At 57.2% G+C, this 23,135-nt stretch overlaps 1 protein-coding gene across 4 annotated transcripts; it reads right to left on the bottom strand.

Moving 5' to 3' along the window:
* Window positions 1–1,812: 1,812 nt before the first annotated feature.
* LOC148815971 (equilibrative nucleoside transporter 2-like) lies at window positions 1,813–22,932 on the bottom strand. 4 transcript variants are annotated; one of them, XM_088904810.1, is made up of 13 exons: window positions 22,657–22,932; window positions 15,732–15,773; window positions 13,443–13,524; window positions 12,935–13,092; window positions 12,424–12,563; window positions 11,815–11,949; window positions 10,518–10,615; window positions 9,796–9,874; window positions 9,392–9,501; window positions 8,724–8,826; window positions 8,331–8,416; window positions 6,763–6,962; window positions 1,813–6,138 (listed from the first exon to the last, which is right to left on the bottom strand). In XM_088904810.1, exons 2-13 carry the CDS (start codon window positions 15,758–15,760, stop codon window positions 6,027–6,029), a joined length of 1,332 nt encoding a protein of 443 aa, XP_088760936.1. In that variant the 5' UTR covers window positions 15,761–15,773; window positions 22,657–22,932; the 3' UTR covers window positions 1,813–6,026. The 4 variants fall into 4 exon arrangements, with proteins under 4 accessions (XP_088760936.1, XP_088760938.1, XP_088760937.1 ...); XM_088904812.1 differs by having other exon boundaries at window positions 22,647–22,758; XM_088904811.1 differs by lacking the exon at window positions 22,657–22,932 and adding an exon at window positions 17,253–17,426.
* Window positions 22,933–23,135: the final 203 nt, after the last annotated feature.

The raw sequence follows: 23,135 nt of genomic DNA, 5'->3' as shown, positions 1-23,135 counted from the left end.
GTCCGCACTCCGACGTGAGTTCTGATCGGTGGCTTATCAATAAATAACTGGAGAGTTAAGGCTCTGGACCGTGGCTGTCGGTCATGCAGGTGTGAGCTGCTCTTCGGCACTAGGCTGGGAGTTGCGTTGGCTCCGGTCGGTGTCATCGGAGCGGTTGGTTTACAGGGCTTTTCCCCCGTTTAATGAAGTTCATAGCGGATTAGATCGGAGTTTTTTTTTTTCCCCCCACACAGGAGTTGTCATCGCACAGCTCCTGCAAGAGGCCTTCCTGGTGTTCAAGGGCCACAGCTGGCAGGGCCCGATGTCACTTAAACCTGCACTAGAAGCTCTAGTTAAAAAAAAAAAACTCGTCTTCGATTCCAATCTCTGACACTGACTTTTTTTTTCCCAATGCCTCAGTTCTTAAAAACTGTTACAGCGAAGGGGTGAAGAAAGTAGAGAAATCAGTGATAAGCCAAGCAGATAAATTGATAAGTTAATTAATCCCTCCCCCCCCCCCCCCCCCCACCACCTTGTAAAGATTTTATCAAGAATTATATCCAAGGGGATGGTTTAGTTCGAGGCAAGTGGTTTCTTTTACTCTGCCGCAGATGTGGTGAAGAGTAATAATTCAGACACAGGTGGTGAAACACATATTTAATAATCTAAAATGTAGCTGCTATTTTCCTTTCGTCAATATTGCTTTAGTGTAGCTGTGAGACCGCCTTGGACAAAAAAAAAATCTCCCTTTTCTGATTTAATTGAGCCTGGCCAGTACCTGGAGGGGAGACACCTGGGAAAAACTAAGGTTGCTGCTGGAAGAGGTGTTAGTGGGGCCAGCAGGGGGCGCTCACCCTGCGGTCTGTGTGGGTCCTGATGCCCCAGTATAGTGACGGGGGACACTAGACTGTAAACAGGCGCCGTCCTTCGGATGAGACGTAAAACCGAGGTCCTGACTCTCTGTGGTCATTAGAAATCCCAGGGTGTTTCTCAAGAAGAGGAGGAACCACTCCTCCCAGCTTGTGCGTGGGTGGGACACACATGCCTCCCCCACCAGCGCAGCCTGGCGGTTACGGGTACGTCTGTGCACTTGGAGAGGAGTAGAGGGCGTGCGTGGTGTTCGTCAAGAAACGCTTGAAATTTCAGCTCATTTTCATTCTGGACTGCCACTGCAGGTGCACTAGGGCTCTGAAACGCCTGTCCCAGGTTTGCAGGTGCTGCTGCTGCTATGCCGTTGGGCCAGATGATCTAATAACGAGCAGGTTTAGCGTGTTAAAAGCCCAGCAGGAATGAAAGGCTGCACAGACTTACAGGACATGATCTGGATAATCTCACCATTCTCCATCCAAGAACTTGGGTTATTTTCAGTTTTTGGTAGCAGTAGGGGAGCTTGGGTTCAATTCTGGCTCCGGGGTGCTGTCTGGGTGGAGTTTGCACGGTCTCCCTGCTTTCTCTGGGTGAGCTGCTTTCCTGGCCCAGTCCGAAGACATGCTGGCAGCATCTGGGCAAATCATTCTGGGGTGCCCGCGGGTGTCCTGTGATGGACTGGTGGCCTGTCCAGGGTGTACCCCACCTTGCACCCATTGCATGCTGGGATAGGCTCTGGCTCCCCCACAGCTCTCCTGGATAAAGCAGCTAGAAAATGGATGGATGGATGGATAAAAAAAAATCTAAGGTGGTTTTAATGGTAATGACAATGTGATCTATTATTTGGAGGGGGAGCCCCCAATATTGCCCTAGTCAGGGTGCCCTTTACCAAGGGCTTAATGATTCCTGCCTCCCCCTCCCCCTGACTTGTACAAAACACTGCCAACAGTGTTAAAAAAGACACAGTTCAGAAAAACAGTTTATTGTAGCAGACAGTGAAGATGACGAGGAACTACCGCAAATTCTCCCTCTCCAGCACAGGCCTCAAAACCAAAGGCAACAGCAGTCCCATTCAGACAGTCCAGCAGACAAACCAGCTCAAACAACACCTGCGTCATCGGTATCAAACGCACCTGGACACAGAATCACCGCAGACCAACGGGCTCCCTTTCTATTGCTCTCTCGGTACATTTTTCCCTTATTGTTTAGAAATGGTCCCTGATCTTCCCACCACCCTGAGAAGGGTGTCGCCCAACCAGCGCTACCGCTCTGGGGCTCTCCGGTATCCCTGTGTTTCCCCAGCCTTCCAGAGCAGGAGTCACCAGCTGGGGAGCTCCAGTCCAGTCAGTCTTACAGGACACCCTGAATCAGGGGGTCTCCAGCCCTGGTCCTAGGAGCCCCAGTCCAGTTATTCTTACAGGACACCCTGAATCAGGGGTCTCCAGCCCTGGTCCTAGGAGCCCCAGTCCAGTTATTCTTACAGGACACCCTGAATCAGGGGGTCTCCAGCCCTGTTCTTGGGAGCCCCAGTCCAGTTACTCTTATGGGTCACCCTGAAGCAGGTGTCGCCCAGACCTGGTCCTGGGGAGCCCCAGTCCAGTCAATGCTGTGTAAAAGGGCCACCCTAAACCAAGCATGAACCTTTACAGACCGAAGGGTATAAGGAATTCTGTTCTGAATGATCTCTAAATGACCAAGTTGAATAAACGGGCTTAATTGTAGGGGCTGTAGGTTTCAGCAACGCATCGTCCTACAAACCCGGCTGGATCGGGCCCTTCAGTACCCGGGGCTGGAGTCTCTCTGCTTGGGGAGCATCTTCCTCCCTCTGGAGAGCGACAGTGTTGAATAAACTTGGAAAACGTAACATGAGTCAGGTACCAGCCAATGGCGACCTCCCCTCCCCACAATTTCAGGGCAGCTACCCCCCACCTAGAGAGTTTGAAGACGAACTACATAGTTACATCGAAGATGGAATCGAAACAAAATACTGGAGCAGAGACGTTTCATGGACCTAGATAACTTTACCAGCTTTTTTTTTTAACACAGTAACATCAACAGTCCACTGAAACATTCAGATCCAAGGAACACAGCCTGCTTTCCCAGCAGAATGTACATCTTCTCGCAGATCCGATCGGGCTTTCCTGCTTCAGAAAGCCCCGCTTGGAGCTTGGGATTTCAAATGCTCTTGCAGGAGCCTGAGCATTTAACTCACATCCCAGTCGCTCCACCTCCAGTCCCTTTTCAATGACGTTCACTGAAGAAACCCCTAACTCTTCCGAGACGCTAGAACCGAGGTACCCCGACCGTCCTGATCCACGGAGGCTTAGCCAGAACCCAGCGCGTTTTGGGGTGTCTCTCCAATTGTCCGCAGCTGCAGATGCAGAAGAGGTTGATTAGTCCGGTTTGACTGTACTGGGGCTGTCCACAGATCTCTGTGCCCAGTGCTGGCTAGAGCTGTATATCCTTTGGTGTCGCACTGTGACCGACTCAAAACAGGATCCGGGCCTTCGTCTCCGAGAGCGGGGGTCCATCCAGGACTGACCGCCGGCAGCTACCTGCGCCGCCCTAGCTAGAGTAACGGCAACGAAAACACGGGCCGTGCTCGCGTGACCGAATCTACCCCCCCCCCCCAAGATCCACAACCTACTGGAGGATTAGGGGGAAAAAAAACTGCTGGGACCAGGGCGGTTGTTGGGGTGCTGTAGCGGGGAGCCAGGCACTATCCAAAAAAATGTTCCTTGGGCTCAACTATTTTCCATCCATCATCGGAAAGCCGGTTATCCCTGGGAAAGGGTCGCGGGAGCCCATCCCAGGTGCACAGGAGTGCGCTACCCCAGGACGGAGACAGCAAGGTCCTCAAGAGCCTTCGGAAAGGCAGGGACAGCATGCAAACTCCACCCAGACTGGCGCCTCAGGACCTGAATCAAACCGGGGAGGGGGCCGACCTCTTAAGAAGTATCAAAAAGCACAGGTCGTGGATCCGGGCCACACTCTGGCGCGCAGGTCAGCGCCGGGGGCCCTGGGTTCAAGTCCAGACCCGGTGTGCTGTCTGGGTGGAGTTTGCATGTTCCCCCCCCGGTTCACGGGGGTTTCCTCCCACAGTCCGAGACAGGCCGGGAGGTAGATTTGGATCTGGGAAACCTGGCCCTGAACGGGTGCGTCTGCGCGCGTGCTCTGTGATGGACTGGCGTCCCGTCCTGGGGGGGAACCCCACCTTGTGACCACTGCTTGCTGGGATAGGCTCCGGCTCTCCCGCGGCCCTGTACTGGATCAAACTGGCTGGAAAGAAAAATGGGTGGAGGGATTCTCCCCAGCCACCTTCTGTGTCGCGGAAAACTGAGCCTGGCCACCCCCGCCAGCGCAGCAACCCCAGCAACACTCCAGCAACCCCGTTCATCTCTCCCAGCGCCGGGCGCTGTGAAACGTCCCCCCCGCCCCCAGAAACCGCAGCGGGGGGCAAGGCGCCACTCCGATCTTTAAAAAAAGAGAGGGACACCGAGTCACACAAGCGCAAAAGAGCAAGGGAGCGAGATGGCTCGGCACCCGGGCGGCCAACTCTCATCGGCCACTTAAATAATCAAACGACCGCACATGAAGTCAGCCTGGGTTTACAAAACAAAAACAAATCTGACCTAAATCACAGATTTCCAAAAACTCTGCTGCCCTGATCCTCCCGTAGCCATGAACTGGGGTGGGGGGGGGGGGGGGGGTGGAGACATTTTCACTGGCCAGGGAGTTTCCCTTTTTCGTCCTCTCCATCGATAAAGTTCTCTTTGTACTGCACTCGACATTCAATAAATTAACATTAACAGGTTAAAAAAAAAAGTCTTGGTTTCTCCTCCAGATTGCTGTAGCCTCTTCCTTAGAGACCCTGATCTGTTTTCTGACCCTATACATTAGCTGCCTTTCCCCTCCCCACAACTCAATTCCCTTAAATCCAGACGCGGAGCCCCCTGAGCAAGAAAACACACGACTGCCCCTCCTGAGCTGGGTTTTAAAAAAAGAACAAGCATTTAGTGGCGTCTGGCTAAAAACAGTATTCTGGGTCCTGTCGGGCTGTGCTGGGATGAGCTGGCGACTGTAACAGGACCACTGCGCGCGCACGGCTCATACTGAAAACTGGCCTCGTGTGTCGCCCGCTCCCTCAGGTCCGCTTGGCTCCACTCCGATCGGCTCTCCTTCCACACGGCTCACGGGAGGGAGGCCAGAGGAGTCCTAGCCACCCCCCCCCCCAATCTGAAAACCGCCAAGCCGTTAGCATTGTGGCGTTTTCTCCGAGAAGATCCAAGCTTTGGGCACACCAGTAACGGGGGGGACCCCACCAGCGAAGCCCGCTGCTGACCGACAAAAACACTAAAAAAAAAAGAAATTCTCCTGCAGCTGCGGTCTTCGCACAGGGGAGGTACTCCACCCCCAAAGACAAAGAACCGAACGGCTCTCATATCTGCAGTGGGGAAGGGAGAAGGGGGCCCCCGGCAGCGAGCGCTCGCCACAGGTGTCCGGCGGGCAGGCTAGGCCAGCGTCCAGCCCAGCGGCTGCTGGGATAGCGCGGTCGGCCCCTCCCAAGAGCCTCACTGCTCAGTCGCTCGTGACTCCAGCCCGGCGAGCACCGCCTGGACCCGGGCTCAGAGAAAGCGGGCCGGAGCGAGAGCCGTTACAAAACCCGAACGATCTGGCCGCGCAGGAGCCGACAGGACTCGACTAAAAAAAAAAAAAAGGTCAAAACTAGGCAAGAGCAGCAGCAGGACTCTCATACGGGACTTGAACAAGAGACGGGCCCAGCCCCTAGGAGAATCGGACCAGGAACCTCAACACCTGGCCTCCTGCTCTCTCAGACGATGTCGAAAGATAAAAGACAAAGAGTGCCCTTCTATAGCTAACGCAATAAAACTCACAAAAGGCATTAAAAATCATAAATAAATGACAAAGGAAGGCCTGGTATAGGCAGTGCCCCCCCTCTTCTAAGACAATAAAAAAACAACAACAGGGGTGTCTTTGTAACAAGAAGGAAACTCGGGCCGCCAGGCCAGGCCAGGTCAGGGGTTCATCTCTGTGGGGTCCGTGGCAGGGCGAGAGGGCCCCCCTGTTCAGATCCTGCTACCTTCTCCTCGCTCTGTCTGGTCCTGCCGTCCTCAGCAGGCGCGCATGTGGGGGGCCACTACCCTCCCCCCCCCCCCCTCTTACACCAGGAAGCGGAGGGGGAAGGACAGGGCGGCCCCCAGAGACAGACCCAGGGCCAGGAAGAAGGTCATGAGCGCCCCTGCGGTTTCAGCGTCCTGCGGCTCCACCAGCCTGCGGGAGGGGGGGAGACAGAGGGGGAGGTTCAATAAGAGCTTTCTGAAGCCGCCACCACCACCAGGGGGCAGTGCAGGGCAGTTCCTGATTCAGCTGACCCCCCGCTTACATCCAGCACACCTGTCTGGGCCGGTCTGCACAGTGGAGCAGTGTTTGTGCTGCTTTCATCGCCGAGTCAGAGGGGCAGGGGGGTGTGAGAGGGGTCCCCTCTCTGCTCTAGAGGGCGAGGGAGTGCGAGAGGGGTCCTCTCTCTGCTCTAGAGGGCGAGGGAGTGCGAGAGGGGTCCTCTCTCTGCTCTAGAGGGCAGGGGGTTGTGAGAGGGGTCCCCTCTCTGCTCTAGAGGGCGAGGGAGTGCGAAAGGGGTCCTCTCTCTGCTCTAGAGGGCAGGGGTGTCTGAGAGGGGTCCTCTCTCTGCTCTAGAGGGCAGGGGTGTGTGAGAGGGGGTCCCCTCTCTGCTCTAGAGGGCGAGGGAGTGCGAGAGGGGTCCCCTCTCTGCTCTAGAGGGCAGGGGGTGTGTGAGAGGGGGTCCCCTCTCTGCTCTGGAGGGCAGGGGGTGTGTGAGAGGGGGTCCCCTCTCTGCTCTGGAGGGCAGGGGGTGTGTGAGAGGAAGCGGGGACTCACTGAGGTGCGTAGGACATGGACAGGCAGACGCAGTAGCCGTTGGAGAGGGAGAAGAGGACCATGATGGCGGTGAAGAGGGCGTCGTGGGCGAACCACACGGGCAGGCGGGCGCGGGCCTGCACATTGCACAGCATGAGCAGGGGGACGAACAGCAGGCGCGCCGCCACCAGCGCCGGGAACAGCCGGCTCTCCTTGGGGGGCTGGGAGACAGAGACAGAGACAGCAGCGACGTCAGGCCGGAGAGATCCCCACTCCGCTCGTTCACAGATCTGGGAACGCCGGGCACAGCCCGGCAGCTCACAGTACTTCAGTTCCCAGCTGAACCCGACCGGTCAAGTCCGCACACACACACACACAACGGTTCTATACACGTATAATACGGCTCTGTTGGTTTCAATTAGAAAGGACACAAAGTAAAAAGAGAGAATTTCGTCGACCCATCCTCGCCAGAAGCGCACGTAGTCAGCCCACCCGAAGCGTGACTGGATATCCAGTCCCCCGAAGGTTTCCAAACCGCGCTAAGACTGGATCGCTTGCACCTCGGATTAAACGTCACTAACCGTACGTCCTTACCTCTCGAACTCTCCGTCGTGTAATTTTAACTTTTGATCGGATGAAGTAAAACACACACATCTCATAGCTGCCAGTAAGAACACACATCGCAAACACGAGGGGCGGAGCGGTGGCTCTGTGGCTAAGGATCTGCGCCTGTGGCTGGGAGGTTGCCGGTTCAAATCCCACAGCTGGCAGAGGAATCCTACTCCGTTGGGCCCCTGAGCGAGGCCCTTCACCCCAGCTGCTCCAGGGGCGCCGTATAAACGGCCGACTCTGTGCTCTGACCCCCCAGCTTCTCTCTCCCTGTCTGTGTGTCTCATGGAGAGCAAGCTGGGGTCTGCGATAAAAGACACATTCCTAACGCAAGAAACTGGATATGGCCAATAAAGTGATCTTATCAATGAAGAATCACTGGAGAAATCCGGTCAAGAGGTCAGTGCTGTGAAGGGGATGGATATAATGGGGAAAGATCACCTCTCCGCCTGTAACCGATGAGGAAAGGTTTAGCATGTACTGGGCCGCCTGGGTGACATTAGTGACCCCCCACTGAGAAGATCTGTGAAAGAGGGCAGAGCAATCTGGCAATCTGCTTGTGTGTTTTTACTGATTACGATTCCACAAGTCACCTCGCATCTATCCCGATGTCAGAAAGCGAATTATATAAAAGACAAAATGAGAGACGCAGGCGTTACTTTATTCCGTGCAAGGCCCATCTGCATCTCCTTTCGCCCCCGATAAATAAAACGTTTTGAGGAAACACGCGCACGGCATCCTCTTACAGCGACCGTGAGGACTGTCTGAGGAACTGAGGAACGTGGCTCCTGGAGAGGCAGGGTCGACAGAACTCTCTCTCTTTCTTTTTTTTTTAAATCTGTATCCCATCCAAACTTCCAACAAAACGAAAAACGGCCGAGCCGCATTTATGCGCGTACGGGACACCTCCGTCTGAATTTTGTCCCATCGGTTTTCCCCCCGCCCGGAGCTACACCGCCCGCCGGACACGCGACACGTACCCACTGGACGACGCTGGGGACGCTCCGGCCGATCCAGTCCATCAGGTTGAAGGTGAGGAAACAGCAGACGGGGATGAAGTAGGCCTCTGGAAGAGAGGGAGGGGGGGGGGGGCGTGAGGCCAGGGCCTTCGGGGGGAGGGGGGGTCCCCCCCTACTGATCTGGGCACGATGTGGGAAACTTCCTTGTCCCGCCCCTGGACAGCGTTTATCCTGGGGGGGGGTGTAGAGGTAAAACGGATGATGCACAACTCCCCCCCACCCCCCCCCCCGATTGAAGGTTCCCCATCTGCAGGCAGTTTAACCAAATGAAAATCCGCAACAATGCCGGACCGGAGGTTCCTGGAATAACCCTCCCGTCAGGAAGCGGGGAGGCTCGGGTTCAGGGATACTCACCCCACTTCCCGGGATAGAGGGTCTTGACGTCGGCGGTGACGGCGGGGAACACGGACAGCGTGACGGTGAACACGAGGGTCACGCACAGCGCCATCACCTTGATCTGCGACGGAGAGGGAACGCGGGGGATTAGGTGGGGGGGGCGGCTGAGGAAGGATTGGGATTCAGGCAGGGAAACGGAAGGGACTTGACGCAGAGGCTGGCGACGAATCCCCCCCCCCCCACCCCCACTACCACCCAGCATGCTGTTAGAGCAGGTTTCCTGGGATAGGAAGAAGTCCTGGGATCAATCGGGTACCGACAACCCGTGAGCATGGAATGTCCTGCTCTAGTGCGCCAGCTGGAAGCTTCGGAGTGTCACGGGCGCAGCGAAGGGAGAAGGACTGATGGACAAGCGAGAAGACGAGGGATAAAGCCGACTGTCCAGCGCGCGGGGAGGATGAGGACGCGCGGAGAGCCCGGCGCCACCAGGAGCCCGTCTGCACGCCCTCGTTCTCCGGCGTGCTGGGCAGCCGCTCGAGAGCGGTGCCTGCTGGGAGAAATGGCGCCCCCCCCCTCATCGGGAAGCAGGCAGGAGCTCCCCCCAGAGCTCCGCAGGCGGAAACCGGGCCAGCAGGGTCTCTGACAGGGAGGACAAATGGGGGAAGGAAGGAAGGAGCCGGACCCACCTTCTTGAAAACCTGGATGACCGAAGACTTTTTGGCTGGGCCGGCGGGGCCGTTCTCCAGGGCAAGGCAGGCCTGGCCGTTCGGCTTCCCGTTCTCCGTGGGACCGTTTTCTGGGAGAGAGGGGGGGGGGGAGGAATGAGACCCGCAGGCCGGGCGCAGCTCGTCATCTTCATCAATTAGATGACGCCCCCAAAACCCCCCCCACACAAGACAGGCCGGAAAACGACACCCCATCAAACACGAGCAACACACCCAGGGCTCAGACTGGGGAGAAACGAAAGGGCCGTTGGCTCTGCCAATCTATAGCGCCGGCCGCGGCTGTCCACACCAAGGCCCAGCGCCGCTCGACAGCGGCCGGTGGCGGCGCCCCCTCCCTCCCCAGACCACGGCCGCCACCTGCCCACCTGTGCGCAGCAGCTCGTCGTTGCTCTCCAGCTCGTAGCTCTTCGGCCCGCCGGCGCTGAAGTAGAATCGGGCGAACTCCTGGAGGGAGGGAGGGAGGAAAGGCCGATCAGCCCCGGGATCAGAGCCCGCCGGGAACAGACACTCGTTCTTTCCCCACCGTCCACTCGGTCGAGGTGGGAGCGACGGCCTCCACCAGACCCCTCCCTTCTCATCCTTTATGGCCTGTCTGGACTCGACAGTCCCTTCCATTAATCCATTTTCTAAACTCGTCCTCCAATTCAGGCTCATGGGGCAGCCGGAGCCTATCCCAGCAAGCAACGGGAGCAAGGCAGGGTACACCCTGGATGGGACGCCAGTCCATCACAGGACACACGCACACAGTGACACCAGGGCCTGTTTTCCCAGAAGCCAGTTAACCCTCCAGCATGTCTTTGGACTGTGGGAGGAAACTTGGAGCGCCCAGAGGAAACGCTGGGAGAGCATACAGACTCCAGGAACTGAGCCCAGGGCCACGGTGCTGTGAGGTAGGAATGCTCACCGCTGTGCCACTGTCCCGTCAACAGAAAGTGTCAACGTGCTCTCTAACTGGGCTTCACAGAAGAGGAAGATGTTCAGTGAGAAATGACTTTCATGGAACAAGGAGAAACGGAGCAGAAGCGTGTTTAAAACCGAGACCCTTCTTGTCGGTCGACCGTCTGAGGACGAGGAGGGCAGCACTCACCAGGTGTGGCAGCGCCAGGTAGCTCACCAAGGTGACCAGCGTGCCCACGCAGGGGGTGATGAAGTAGCCCAGAGCCGCGGTTTCTCTATCGGCTTCGCCTGCGGAGAGACAGCGCCACAGTCAGGCCCTCTGCGCCCGGGCCTTCGCCCTTCCCCCTGGGACACCGCTGGGCTTCTCCCTGCCGCCCACCGATTGCCCGGGCGCACCCCGGCCAGAAGAACGCGCTCTCCCCGGACGTACCCACGATGCACCTTGCCGACCGGAGAGGCGACAGGCTCGCATCAGGAGCCCCGATCTCCGGAATAAATTGATTCACTTCACCCCCCCCCCCGCCCACCCGACCAACCCGGCTCGGCAGACCACGCACAGCCTTGTGGGAAATCAGCAGACGGAGCCGGAGGAAGGGGTCACCCGGGAGTGACCCGGCTCTCTCTGATCCGCAGGGCACACCTGCGCCCCCAAGAGATCCCCTCCCTTTACTGCCTTGACTGCCATGGGTCCCCTGGAGACACCCACACGACGCACAGCCAAGAGCCGCTCCAGGACAGACAGGCTGGAGCGAATAAACCGCGCCTCGAGATCTCCTCTCCTCGCCCCCCGCCCAGATATTTAATAACAATAATAACAACAATAAGAATAATAATAATTGCTTACGCTTATATAGCGCTTTTCTGGACCCTCCACTCAAAGCGCTTTACAGGTCATGGGGATCCCCTCCACCCCCAGCAGTGTGTACCCCCACCTGGGTGAGGCGCCAGTCCGCTCCCCACACCCCAGCTCTCAGTGGGGAGGAGAGCAGAGTGATGGAGCCAGTTCAGAGAGGGGGGTTATTAGGAGGCCATGATGGGTAAAGGCCAGGGGGGAAATTTGGCCAGGACACCGGGGTAACACCCCTACTCTTCTCGAGAGACGCCCCAGGATTTTTAATGACCACAGAGAGTCAGGACCTCGGTTTGACGTCTCATCCGAAGGACGGCGTCTGTTTACAGTCTAGTGTCCCCCGTCACTATACTGGGGCATCAGGACCCACACAGACCGCAGGGTGAGCGCCCCCTGCTGGCCCCACTAACACCTCTTCCAGCAGCAGCCTCAGCTTTCCCAGGAGTCTCCCCCTCCAGGTACTGGCCAGGCTCCCACCTGCTGAGTGGGGGTGCCAGCTGTGAGTTGCAGAGTGATAAGGCTGCTGATGCTGGCAGATGCCCTCTCTTCGCCCCCCCCCACCCAGCCCAGATCCCTTCGGACCGGCCGCTTCCCTGCCACGTGGCGGTGCGAGGCGAGAAGGGGGTGTGGCACTCACTGGCGATGGCCATCAGCATGGCGAGGGCGGCGAAGGTGCCGGCCAGGGCCTGTCCGCTCATGAAGACGGCGCTGTACTTCTGGGGCAGGATCCCCACCAGGCCGAAGAGACTGCCCTGCAGCACGGCCCCGAACGCTGCAACACACAAACACACACACACGGGGGGCTAGGTTAGCACCCACAAGATCAACGAGCTCGGTCAGCACGGCCGCTGACAGCAGACCAGCTCAGCGCACTGAGACTCCTGCTGCGCGCCGCCACGACTCAGAGTTTCACAAGCCCGATCCGTCGCTTACCGACGAGGAACAACCCCAACTCTCCTGCACCTCAGATGATCAGGGCTCTGCGGGGATGAAACTCGGGGGAGAAAGGGGCTGGTTTTGTATTCAGCTTTCTTTAAATTCAACCCCCCCCCCCCCCCACAAAAAAGTCATTTCCTCAACCTGACAGCTACAAACAGGATAAATCTGCAGATACCAGTATCAAACTGTTTTCTTCTGTTGCTCCCAGTCCTGATAATGTTGAGCTTCTGGAAGCCGGTACAAGGGCTGGCTCATCTCCCGGACCTGACCTTTGACCCCTACCCAGCCCCCCCGCGTGGGCACTCACAGTTGATGAACCAGATGGTCGCCATGGTGACCGAGAAGAACTGGTCCTGCTCCATGGGGACCTTGACCAGGGCCGCCGTGAGGGCGAAGAAGAGCAGGATGAAGACCAGGCTGCCGGCGATGCGCACTTTCTCCGCGATCCTGGGGAGAGCCGGGGAGGAGGAGGGGGGTTAACATCACAGGATGAGGCTGTGGATAACGACTCCCGGGTTTCAACAGAGCGCACGTTCAGTCGGACAATGAAGACGGTAGAGGGGGGGGGGGGGGGACGCCCTCCCACCCATCCCAAAGCAGTTTCTGGACCCTCCACTGAGCTCTGTACAGGTCATGGGGATCCCCTCCACCCCCAGCAGTGTGTACCCCCCCCCTGGGTGAGGCGCCAGTCCGCTCCCCACACCCCAGCTCTCAGTGGGGAGGAGAGCAGAGTGATGGAGCCCGTTCAGAGAGGGGGGTTATTAAGGAAGCGCTCCCGTTCACCCTTCGCCCCCCCAGTGGCCCCGTCGCCCACTCACCACTGATACAGGAAGGAGTTGAGGAAGGTGAAGAGGAGCAGGGGCAGCTGGGACAGCAGGGTCATCCAGTTGTTGAAGTGGTACTCCTTCTGGAGCGGCACGGTGCCGTTGGCCCAGGCGGACTCGTTGACCTCGTGCCGCAGGCGGCGCTGGAAGTACTGTGCCCGAGGACGGGGGGGACGGGGGGAGGAAGGAGAGAGCCACGTCAGAACTCCTCCAGCTGCCCCTCCCTACCCCCGACCCCCCCCAATCCTGCTTCCCCACAAACGATGGCTGCCCACCCGCTGCCGACTGGCTGAAATCGGCAAAACCTAGCAAGGAAACTGCCCCGCCCTGGGAATCGGCTCTCCCTCACTCAAGTCAAAGATTAGTAAGGTGGGGTGGGGGGGTGTCAAGAGCATTCCAGGAGCCGGGATGCTAACAGAAGGCTCGTTTCCCCCCCCCCCCCCGGATCTGAAAATAAACCTGGAGACGGGAGGAGGAGGAGGAGGAGGAGGAGGGTACTGACCTCTGTCGCCGTCAGGAAGAAGTTCCATGGCAGCAGGGTGCCCAGCCCCAGGATGAAGAAGATCACTCCCACGATCCGGCCTCTGAAAGCGGAGGAACAGGGAGTCTCAAAAGCCGGGCTTCCACCTCACCTCGCCATCCCGGGACTCGCCCCTGGCCGCTCATTTTAAAACGGCCCGGCTTTGGAAGACGGCTGACCCCCCCCCCCGTTCGAGAAAGGGTCTGTTCACACTCTACAGCGGCTACGCGTCGCACACAACAGCGCAGGGACATACAGGTTTCAAACGCCTGGAGGCCCTCCGGCCCATCGGGTCGGCTGCCAATTAACGGAGCGAGCCAATTTCTCGGGAAGGGTGTCGGCTTCAAGCCGGCTGGTTGGCTTGTTCCACGCTCCCACCACCCTCTGTGTAAGGCTCCCCCCCCCCCCCTGCTCTAACTCTTTTTCTGCCCCGGCCCGTGTGCCTCACCCCTCCGCTTCCCCCTCATCGCAACCGCTACGGACAGAAACGGCAAAACGGGGGAAAAATTTTTTTAAAAAATTTAATTAAAAACGTCTATCAAACCGCTGACGAGGACAATTCCCTGGTGAAGCTACAAGTGCTGCTTTCAGTGCTGAAAAGGGACGAAGACACGACGTCGTCTAGAAATGTTATGCCAGGCAGGAGAGGAAGCATTCAACACTCTCTCCCCGTGCTAAAATAGTACTGTTCGTTTTTTTTTTTAAAACGGCAACGTTTTTGATGTAGCCGTCATATCGAGACCCTTCTGTAAGTGACCACACTGTATCAACTGGAAAAAAAAAAAAAACCCAACTGTTCTGTAATTCCCCATACAGGCCGGAAAAGGCTGGTCAGGGTGGCTGTTTTTGTCTATGTAGGGCTGTCTCCCCCTTCCCCCCCCCACACTTGAGAGGAGGGATCTGGGATCCTTATGTGGGACACAGTCACACGAGGCCCCTGGTATTGGCAACATGTGAAATGCCCGAGTCTGTCATAATAACCTATTTATAGAGCACTTTTCCATACAAACAAGGACGCTGCACCTAGTGACGAGGTAAATAAAATAATAAAAAGTTCAGTAAAATCGCACAGGACGGGACGTAAGCCAACCAGACCCAGTAAAAGCCCCAGTAAAAAGTTTTTGAGATCAGACGTGAAGAGAGAGAGACGGAGAATTTGTCTCTGGAGGAGTCGGAGGAAGGGCTTCCCGTGACACAGGAGCAGCGAGAGAGAAGGCAGGACCTCCAGCAGTGAGAAGTTTATTCCCACGTACAGTGAGCACGGGACCGGCCCCGCCTGACTGGAGCCTCCGAGGAGACGTGTACACAACATGGGGGGGGAGTTCAGGGATTTAGAGGGATGCGTGATGGAGCCAGACTGTTTCTTTGTTGGGGGAGGGGGGGGCAAATTTGATGGGAACCCGCCCCACAGAGCGCTGGGAGAGGACAACACGGGCCTTCAAAACAAGCCCGTCCCGCTGCTGTCGGCGGACAGCATGCCGGGAGAGAGGGATCGGCCCCTCTCCTGAGGCTCAAGAAAAACAGTTCGGCTTCTGAAGACAGAACAGTAGACCCTTCCCCGGAAGCGCCCCCCCCTCGCCTCTTGTAGTTGGCATGTCGAAGAAAAATAGCACTGTTGCTAAAAGCAGAATTTTATCATTTAAAAAAAAAAAGAGCAGCCTAGAAACATTCCCGATCGGACTGGCAGCCAAGTCAATTGAAAGGAAGCCAGATTCCGGATGTGGGGGTCCCAGCGGGTCGGTCAGGCCCGCAGACTTTGGGACCCCCAGCTCTGCCTCTGAGCCAGGGGGGTCTCTTCGGCCCAGCACAGCCATCTAGCCACCCCCCCACCCCAACAAAATCCCTGAGAGACCTCCTCCTCCTCCTCCTCCTCCTCCTCCTCCTCCTCCTCCTCCTCCTCTCCCCAGGTCTGTCTCCGAAACATCTTCCGAGTTTTCATTTTCCGTGACGTCATGCGCACATGGAAGCCGTGAGAAAAATCCTCCAACGGGGACAAGGCAGTCGGAAAAACAAGTGGAAAACAAACAAACAAACAAACAAACTTGGGAGAAGAACCGAAAACATCCCCGAGTGTCCACTCCCCCCCCCCCCCCCGGCCGCTTGTCCCACAGAACCGACGCCGGCTCAAAGCCCGGGGCTCCGGCGTGGTCCGGGCTCGATCCCGCCATGCCGGACAGGAACAGGGCCGCGGGAAGGTATGCAGCGTTGGGAACGTCACCCTGGACGGACCACTGAGACGGGGGGGGGGGGGGGTGGATGATGATCACTCACCGGTCAGTTGGGGTGTCTTTCCGGGCCATGGTCAGCACGTTCCTGTAGGGAACGGAGAGAGAGGGGGGGGGGGTTAGCGCGGGTCAGTCACACTGGTTTGATACAGCAGGGCCAGCCCGAGATTGAGTCAACCGGCTCTTTTTGGACCTTGACTGCTTTCTCAATCAGAGGCCCACAGAGGCCCACAGAGGCCCACAGAGGCCCACAGAGACCTTTGTGGCCCTTCCGATGGCACTGTGCTAAATGCACAGCGTATTCCGATACACTGAATCTTCTGCCATTTCAGAATCGCAGGACTCTTAAGCTCCCCAAGTGAGCCAGAGCACAAAACCTCCCAACACGATACTCAAGCGCACAGGGATACAACAGGTAGCCAAAAGACAAGGAGGGCAGGAAAGTCCCACATTTCCAAAACCCAAGCTGTGGGAAACCGGAGGTGCCGACATTGCAGGAAGGTTTCAAACGACAGAAGGCCGCTCGGCTCATCAAGGTCGTTCCGTCGTCAGCCAGCAGCTGACGTGGGGATCTCTGCCCGCCCGGTCCTCAAGAGAAGCCGGGGTATCGGCTTCAACACCATGGGGCGGAGCGGTGGCTCTGTGGCTCTGAGGATCTGCGACTGTGGCTGGGAGGTTGCCGGTTCAAATCCCGCGGCCGGCAGAGGAATCCTACTCCGTTGGGGCCCCTGAGCGAGGCCCTTAACACCCCAGCTGCTCCAGGGGCGCTGTATAAATGCCCGACCCTGCGCTCTGACCCCCAGCTCCTCTCTCCCTGTCTGGGTGCCTCATGGAGAGCAAGCTGGGGGCTGGGATAAATTCCTAATACAAGAAATCGGCCGATAAGGTGATCTGGCTGGGTAGCTTGTTCCACCCCCACCACCCTTTGCGTGAAGAGGCGTCTCCAGCTCCCGGTTTTAAAGTCCCTTTCACAGAGCGAAACCGTGCTCTGGATTGGCTTTCACTGGCGGTTTCCGAAGACGTCTAGCAGGACTAAAAAGGTTCGGGGCCTGTCTGGGAACGTTGCTCCGAGCCCAGGAATGATCAAACCTAGAAAGCAACACCTTTCTAAGCCATCGCACACTATTCCAGACGTCCCTTTGCTATTACTAGTTAATTGCCTCGCTGCATTGGGGTTCCCGGTTCCATTCCCGGGGGGTGCTGTCTGCGGGGAGTTTGCATGTTCTCCCCACGTTCACGCGAGTTTCCACCCACCGTCCAGAGACATGCTGGTGGGATAGCTGGCTTCTGGGAAAACTGGTCCTGGTGCGTGCGTGCGTGCCCGCCCTGGGATGGACTAGCTAGGATGGCGTACAGTGTCCTGCCCTGAGCCCGTTGCTCGCTGGGATAAACTCCAGCTCCCCCACGACCCTGAACTGGGTAAAATGGAGGGATAGATAGAACAGTTTTAACATCCCTCACATTCTACACTAGATCTTAGGCTACATTTTTGCATTTGGCATGGCTTACCAGGGAAGTCTTCCGCAATTGGCCTTGCGTTCGCATTTGCCCGCTGGCGAAATCTCACCTGTCAGGCGCCCCCCCCTCCTGAGGCGCGGGGGGCATCTGGGACGCCGCGGGCGAGCGACAGGCGGACATCTCTTCGAGAACCCAGAACCCCCCCCCCCCACTGCTGTCTCCGCGGCGGCGACGACAGTAAATCCGACGGCGTTCCACAACACGGGGCGGGCGCTCCGAAGGAAAACACGGGAGCACGCAAGAGAGACGAAGGACCCCCTGAGGCGGGGGGGGGGGGCAGACGAGGAGACCCCTCTCCGAGAACCGCCGGCCGCGCAGGAAACGCCCCCTCGGCCCGGTCGGTCCGAAACCCCCCTGTTCCACTACTCCCTCTCGGCCTTCTTGGATCCTAAACAGGAGGGGGAGCCCCCGTTTTCAGAACGCCAGGGGGCCCGTCTGGGATAAAACGAGTAGCCAAAGACAAAGAGGGCAGGATCTCCCACATTTCCAAAATCCAAGCTGTGGAAAACCGGAGGCGCCGAGACCGCAGAAAGGTTTCAAACGACAGCAGGCCGTTCAGCCTCCGGAGAGAGCCGGGATCCGCGGCAGGACAGGCGGGAGTCGGTCTTCCCCGGAGCTCAGCGCCAGGCTACGGGGGCAAGCCCAGGCAGCCGGAGCGCATACTTTCAGACGGAGGGAGGGGCCGCCCGTGCCTCAGTTAACCACACGCCAGAGAGAGCCTGAGTCGGGTCCCCTTCCGCGTTCAGGGACACTAAACCGGCTGATTCTGGGAAGCTGGACCTCCGATCGCAGGGAGGGGGATAAAAACGCCTAGAGAGAGAGAGACCCCCCCCGCACGATCCCCGCACCAGGGAGCCGGGACAGCTTAATCCGAGCGGCAGGAGCAAACAGGAGGAGCGGCTCCTGATTTTCATAAGTGGAAAAACACAGAGAAGGGGCGGGATGGGAGCAAAGAACGTCTCCACGGTGACTGGGCCCGGGGGGGAGTGGAGTCAAGCAGGGCTTCAGTTAAGTCAGTAAGCTGGGGCTGGAAGGGAGCAGGCATTCCCACACAGGGCAGGCGCCAGACGGTCGGAATACTGCCCCCCCCCCCACCAAGAAGAACTCGGGATGGCCCGCAATGCAAGCAAGACCACGCTCTCTGAAGAGGGCTGCCTCTTGGCAGTGCAAAAATAAAACAAATAAAAAAGACAGGCCCCACGATACTAGTCACGCTGGGATCCCGGCAAGCCTGAAACTGGAGAGTGAGTGTATAATTAACATAATAACATAATATTGTATAATATGTCTTTGTTGTAAATGTCTGTAATATGTCTGTAGATTTTATTTTACTTCTATTTTTGTTTTGTTTCATGTAAATATCATTACTTTCATTTGCTTTGGCAACACTGATTGTACCCATCGGTCATGCTAATAAAGCACCTTGAATTGAATTGAATTGAATTGAGTGTGTGGCTCTTTAACTCCTCTACCAGTCAGAGAGAGAGGGAGGGAGTCCGATTCGTCGTTGGGAGCTCTGGACAGCTCCCAGCTGTTATCGGAGTAGGGGTGTTTCACACGGAACAAAACAGGTGTCGCCTGGTAACCAGCTTCCCACAGACGCAGCCTCCTTCCTCGGACGGCGGGGTCCGGGGCTCGAGCTGCTCTGGAAACGCTTCCGAGGCGCGCTCGGCAGGAAAGGCACGGGGGAAGGGTTTCGGCGTCGCACGCCGCTCTGAAGCCCCTCGCCACGGGCCCGAGTCGTGAGATAAACGGGGGGAAAATGGAAACGCGCCGCCGGCGGGCTGCGGAGCGTGTGTGCAGCGCTAATATCTTTCCCCACTACACTTCCACCTGTCCCATTTTCTAATCCAGAACAAGGTCGCAGCGGAGCCGGAGTCTATCCTGGCAAGCAACGGACGACAGGCCGGGTACACCCCGGACAGGACGCCAGTCCATCGCAGGACACACACAGACAAGCACACCCACACAATACTTCCGCACCGTCCTTCAGATGAGACGTCAAACCGAGGTCCTGACTCTCTGTGGTCATTAAAAACCCCAGGGTGTTTCTCGAGAAGAGAAGGGGTGTTACCCCAGTGTCCTGGCCGAATTTCCCCCCCTGGCCTTTACCCATCATGGCCTCCTAATAACCCCCCTCTCTGAACTGGCTCCATCACTCTGCTCTCCTCCCCACTGAGAGCTGGGGTGTGGGGAGCGGACTGGCGCCTCATCCAGGTGGGGGTACACGCTGCTGGGGGTGGAGGGGATCCCCAGGACCTGTACAGAGCTCTGAGTGGAGGCTCCAGAAAAGCGCTATATAATTGTAAGCAATAATAATAACTTAATCAAAATTATTCCCATCATTACTTACTGATCTGTCATCTTTACCTCAAGCTATTTATAATGAAGAGCGTCACGGGAAAGGTAGTTTGCGGGGGTTGCAGTGCCCGGTCCCCACAACAGCCTGGCAGCTCCCTGTAGCCAGTGCTCACCAGCGCCTGCGCATTGAAACTGACCCGAATGCTTCCCTGGCCTCCCCAGAACCAACCAGAACTGAGCTGATGCGTGATCTGGGCAACAGCAGTGTGTAATGTAATGATACTGTTGCTTTATCAGCCCAATACAATTTCTTGCATTAGGAAAGTGTCTTTTCACAGACCCCAGCTCACTCTCCAGGAGGCACACAGACAGGGAGAGAGAAGCTGGGGGGTCAGAGCGCAGGGTCAGCCATTGTACAGCACCCCTGGAGCAGCTGGGGTGAAGGGCCTCGCTCAGGGGCCCCAACGGAGTAGGATCCTTCTGCCGGCTGCGGGATTTGAACCAGCAACCTCCCAGCCACAGGCGCAGAGCCTCAGCCACAGAGCCACCGCTCTCAGGGACGGCCTAAAACAGGCAGCCGGCCGGAGGAGCTCAGGTCCCAGGGCTCTGGCAGGTCCTGGCTGAAGAGAGCCCCGCGCGCCGGAAACCCGTGACATAGAGACGGGCGGCCAGAGAGATTTTGCTGAGCTCGCCATTTCTGACCCACAGACTGCTGGGAGGAGGGGGGGGGGGTAAGGAGAAGATAATTGAATCTCTCTTCTCACAGAGAACTGAAACTGCAGGGAAGAAGGTCACCCTGACTTGCTATAAATACCTCAATCTCGTGCTTGGATCTCTCCCTCCACCTACCCAACACCCTGGGTTATCGGCAGGCTTCGGAACCCTGTGCAACCTTATTTTCCTTCCCCCTTTAAGTTTGAAGACTTTCCAGCACATTCCACCCCACATAACCAGTAAAAACTGGGTTCAGACAGCCCCAACCCCCTTTGAGCAGGGGGATGCCCCAGTTGCCTATGAGGAGCCAGCCCCCCCCCCCCCCCCCCACACACACAACCCCCAGGGAAACCCTCCAGGGAAAATCTGGGGAGGGGGATCAGTTTTACGCCCTTTGTTTTGCAAGGTGATCTGCCGCAAATCCACCGGCTCACAGTTCCACTTTTAATATTTGACCACAACCAGCGATCACGTGCAAAAAAAAAAGCGTTCTCACTTCCTTTTTAAAGGGGGGGGGGGGGGAGACGCCCAGAAAAGTTGGGAGCTGCGCGCTTTGAAGCCTGCACGCGTCTCCCCTTTGTCGTGTGGTAAGGACTCCGCAGAGGGGGGCTGATGAAGCCGGACCCCTGGTTTCCGTTAAGAACCGGCTGGGTGAGATCCTCCAGCTGGGACAGGAGGCACAAGAGGTAACTACAGGGAAGAGCTTTCAAAACCAAGCACAGGAGGCACCCTTTACACAAAGGGTGGCGGGGGCGCGGAACAAGCTACCCAGCCAGGCTGCTTAAGGAAATCTGACAGGAATCTCCCAGAAAAAATAATAATTTAGAATTGCTTACACTTCTATAGCGCTTTTCTGGACACCCCACTCAGAGCTCTTTCCAGGTCTTGGGGATCCCCCTCCACCCCCAGCGGTGTGTACCCCCACCTGGATGAGGCGCCAGTCCGCTCCCCACACCCCAGCTCTCAGTGGGGAGGAGAGCAGAGTGATGGAGCCAGTTCAGAGAGGGGGGTTATTAGGAGGCCATGATGGGTAAAGGCAGGGGGGAAATTTGGCCAGGACACCGGGTCAACACCCCTACTCTTCTCGAGAGACACCCTGGGATTTTTAATGACCGCAGAGAGTCAGGACCTCAATTTTACATCTCATCTAAAGGACAGCGCCTGTTTACAGTCTAGTGTCCCCCATCACTAAACTGGGGCATTAGGACCCACACAGACCGCAGGGTGAGCGCCCCCTGCTGAGAGGAACACCTCTTCCAGCAGCAGCCTCAGCTTTCCCAGGAGTCTCCCCTCCAGGTACTGGCCAGGCTCCCACCTGCTAAATCTCCAGTGGGGAGCTGCAGGGAGATATGGCTGCTGACCAAAGGAACGGATGATCGTCTTGGATCAGCTGGAGGCCTAATGAGAGAGGTCTCCTCATTTGTAACGCATCAACATGGACTACAGAACTGTCCTCACAGTGCGCTCACTCACTAAAAACAGCAGGCAGCAATCTAAGGACACCGACCCTGGAACCTGACCACCTTTTCCAGGGACTGTTCGGCATGTACCCTCACAGTGCAGCCAGGTTCTCCATACATCAATACCAACAAACCTGACGAGGAATTCAACAGGAATTTTTTTTTTTTTTTAGCGCAGAATAGAGATTAATCCTGTTTCTTTTCTCCACGATCCATCTTCAACGCTTCACAGCACACTACGGCGACGCATCCAGCATCAGAGGCACACTGTGTTATATTAAAAGCAAACTCCACCGCAATGATCCTGAACAGAACTGCAGTGGCTGTCGACTCACTCTAACCCGATGTGCCCGGTTTGTATCGCTCTCTAAACCTGCGCGACTGGCGATCGATCGATCACAATAGCTAATCGTTTCAAGCCAAATACTGAACCCTCGCACATCCATATCAAGCGACCGGAAACGAGAATCGAAAAAATCGGCCAATGTCATATCTTTCTGAAGGGGTCCCAGCGGCACCGCAGGGGGGGGGGGGTACCCCAACGCCACACGAGCGCCTGAAACGCTTGCTCGATAAGGACGCTGAGGCAGCTGCCCGGTGACAGACAGACGAAACCGTGGAGGTTCTCGTTTATTTACAGGGAGTCCGGGTCTAATCCTCACGATTCGAGCCAGTGTCTCCACAGCCACCACTGACAAACGAGTCCGTTCAGAGGGAGAGAGAGAGCGGACAACGGGCCTTATTGTAGCCGGATTCAGCCACGAAATTCGCTAGACAAACTGCGGCACTTGAGTAAACTCAATTAGATATGCCCCCCCCCACCCACTCACCCCAAGCACAAAGGCTGGTCTGTTCACCCAACCCCCCTGCCGCCTCCGATCGCCTTCCCCGGGGGGGGGGGGGGTCATACTACAAGGACAGCGCGATCCCCGTCTCCCCACAGAAACAGTGAGGTAACCTCACCTCACCTTGCCTTACCTTCAGGGTCAAAACAAGCCGGGCGTGCTGCTGACGCGACTCGAGGCTTATCGATCGCCTTAGTCCGGGCTAACCGGGTCCGAGACGGTGGGTCGGTTCGGACCCAAAGAGGTTAAAGAGTCCGTGTAAGTCTCAGAAACGCCGCCATCGGACCTCCCTCGGAGTCTCAACACACGTGTGAGCTCAGCCGGCGTGTCAAGTGCTCTTTTTTTCTTCCTTGCTGACAGCAGCGTGTCGCTGTTGCGCTACACTTCCGCGTTTCACCTTTCCGCTGCGCTCGCGCGGGCAGGAAGTGCGTATGAGGAAACGGAAAGGAGCCGGTTTCCCTCCACGCCGCCGGGCTCTGGGGAAAGTCTCGTTTCCTCGCCCGCAGGGGGGGTTTGGGGGCGACAGACCGTTTTACACGTCAAAACATCCAAACAAAAGGAGCAAAGGAGCGCCGAGAACAGAAGTGGACAAGAAAATAACAAAATAACACG

Source organism: Atractosteus spatula, chromosome 24, assembly GCF_055471065.1.
Source record: "Atractosteus spatula isolate fAtrSpa1 chromosome 24, fAtrSpa1.hap1, whole genome shotgun sequence".
NCBI lineage: Eukaryota > Metazoa > Chordata > Actinopteri > Semionotiformes > Lepisosteidae > Atractosteus > Atractosteus spatula.
The sequence above is the reverse complement of the archived record's forward strand: the minus strand, read 5'-3'. Positions and strand labels throughout refer to the sequence as shown.

Bases quoted from the DNA above. Each gene is read 5' to 3' on its own strand.
- LOC148815971 (XM_088904811.1), bottom strand. From the start codon at position 17,323: ATGTCCGCCTGTCGCTCGCCCGCGGCGTCCCAGATGCCCCCCGCGCCT. The intron at 8,417-8,723 runs GTGAGTATCCCT...CCTCTCTTCCAG, and splicing joins CCTCTATCCCGGGAAGTGGG to AGGCCTACTTCATCCCCGTC. The intron at 6,963-8,330 runs GTACGTGTCGCG...TCTGTCTCCCAG, and splicing joins TCCCCAGCGTCGTCCAGTGG to CCCCCCAAGGAGAGCCGGCT.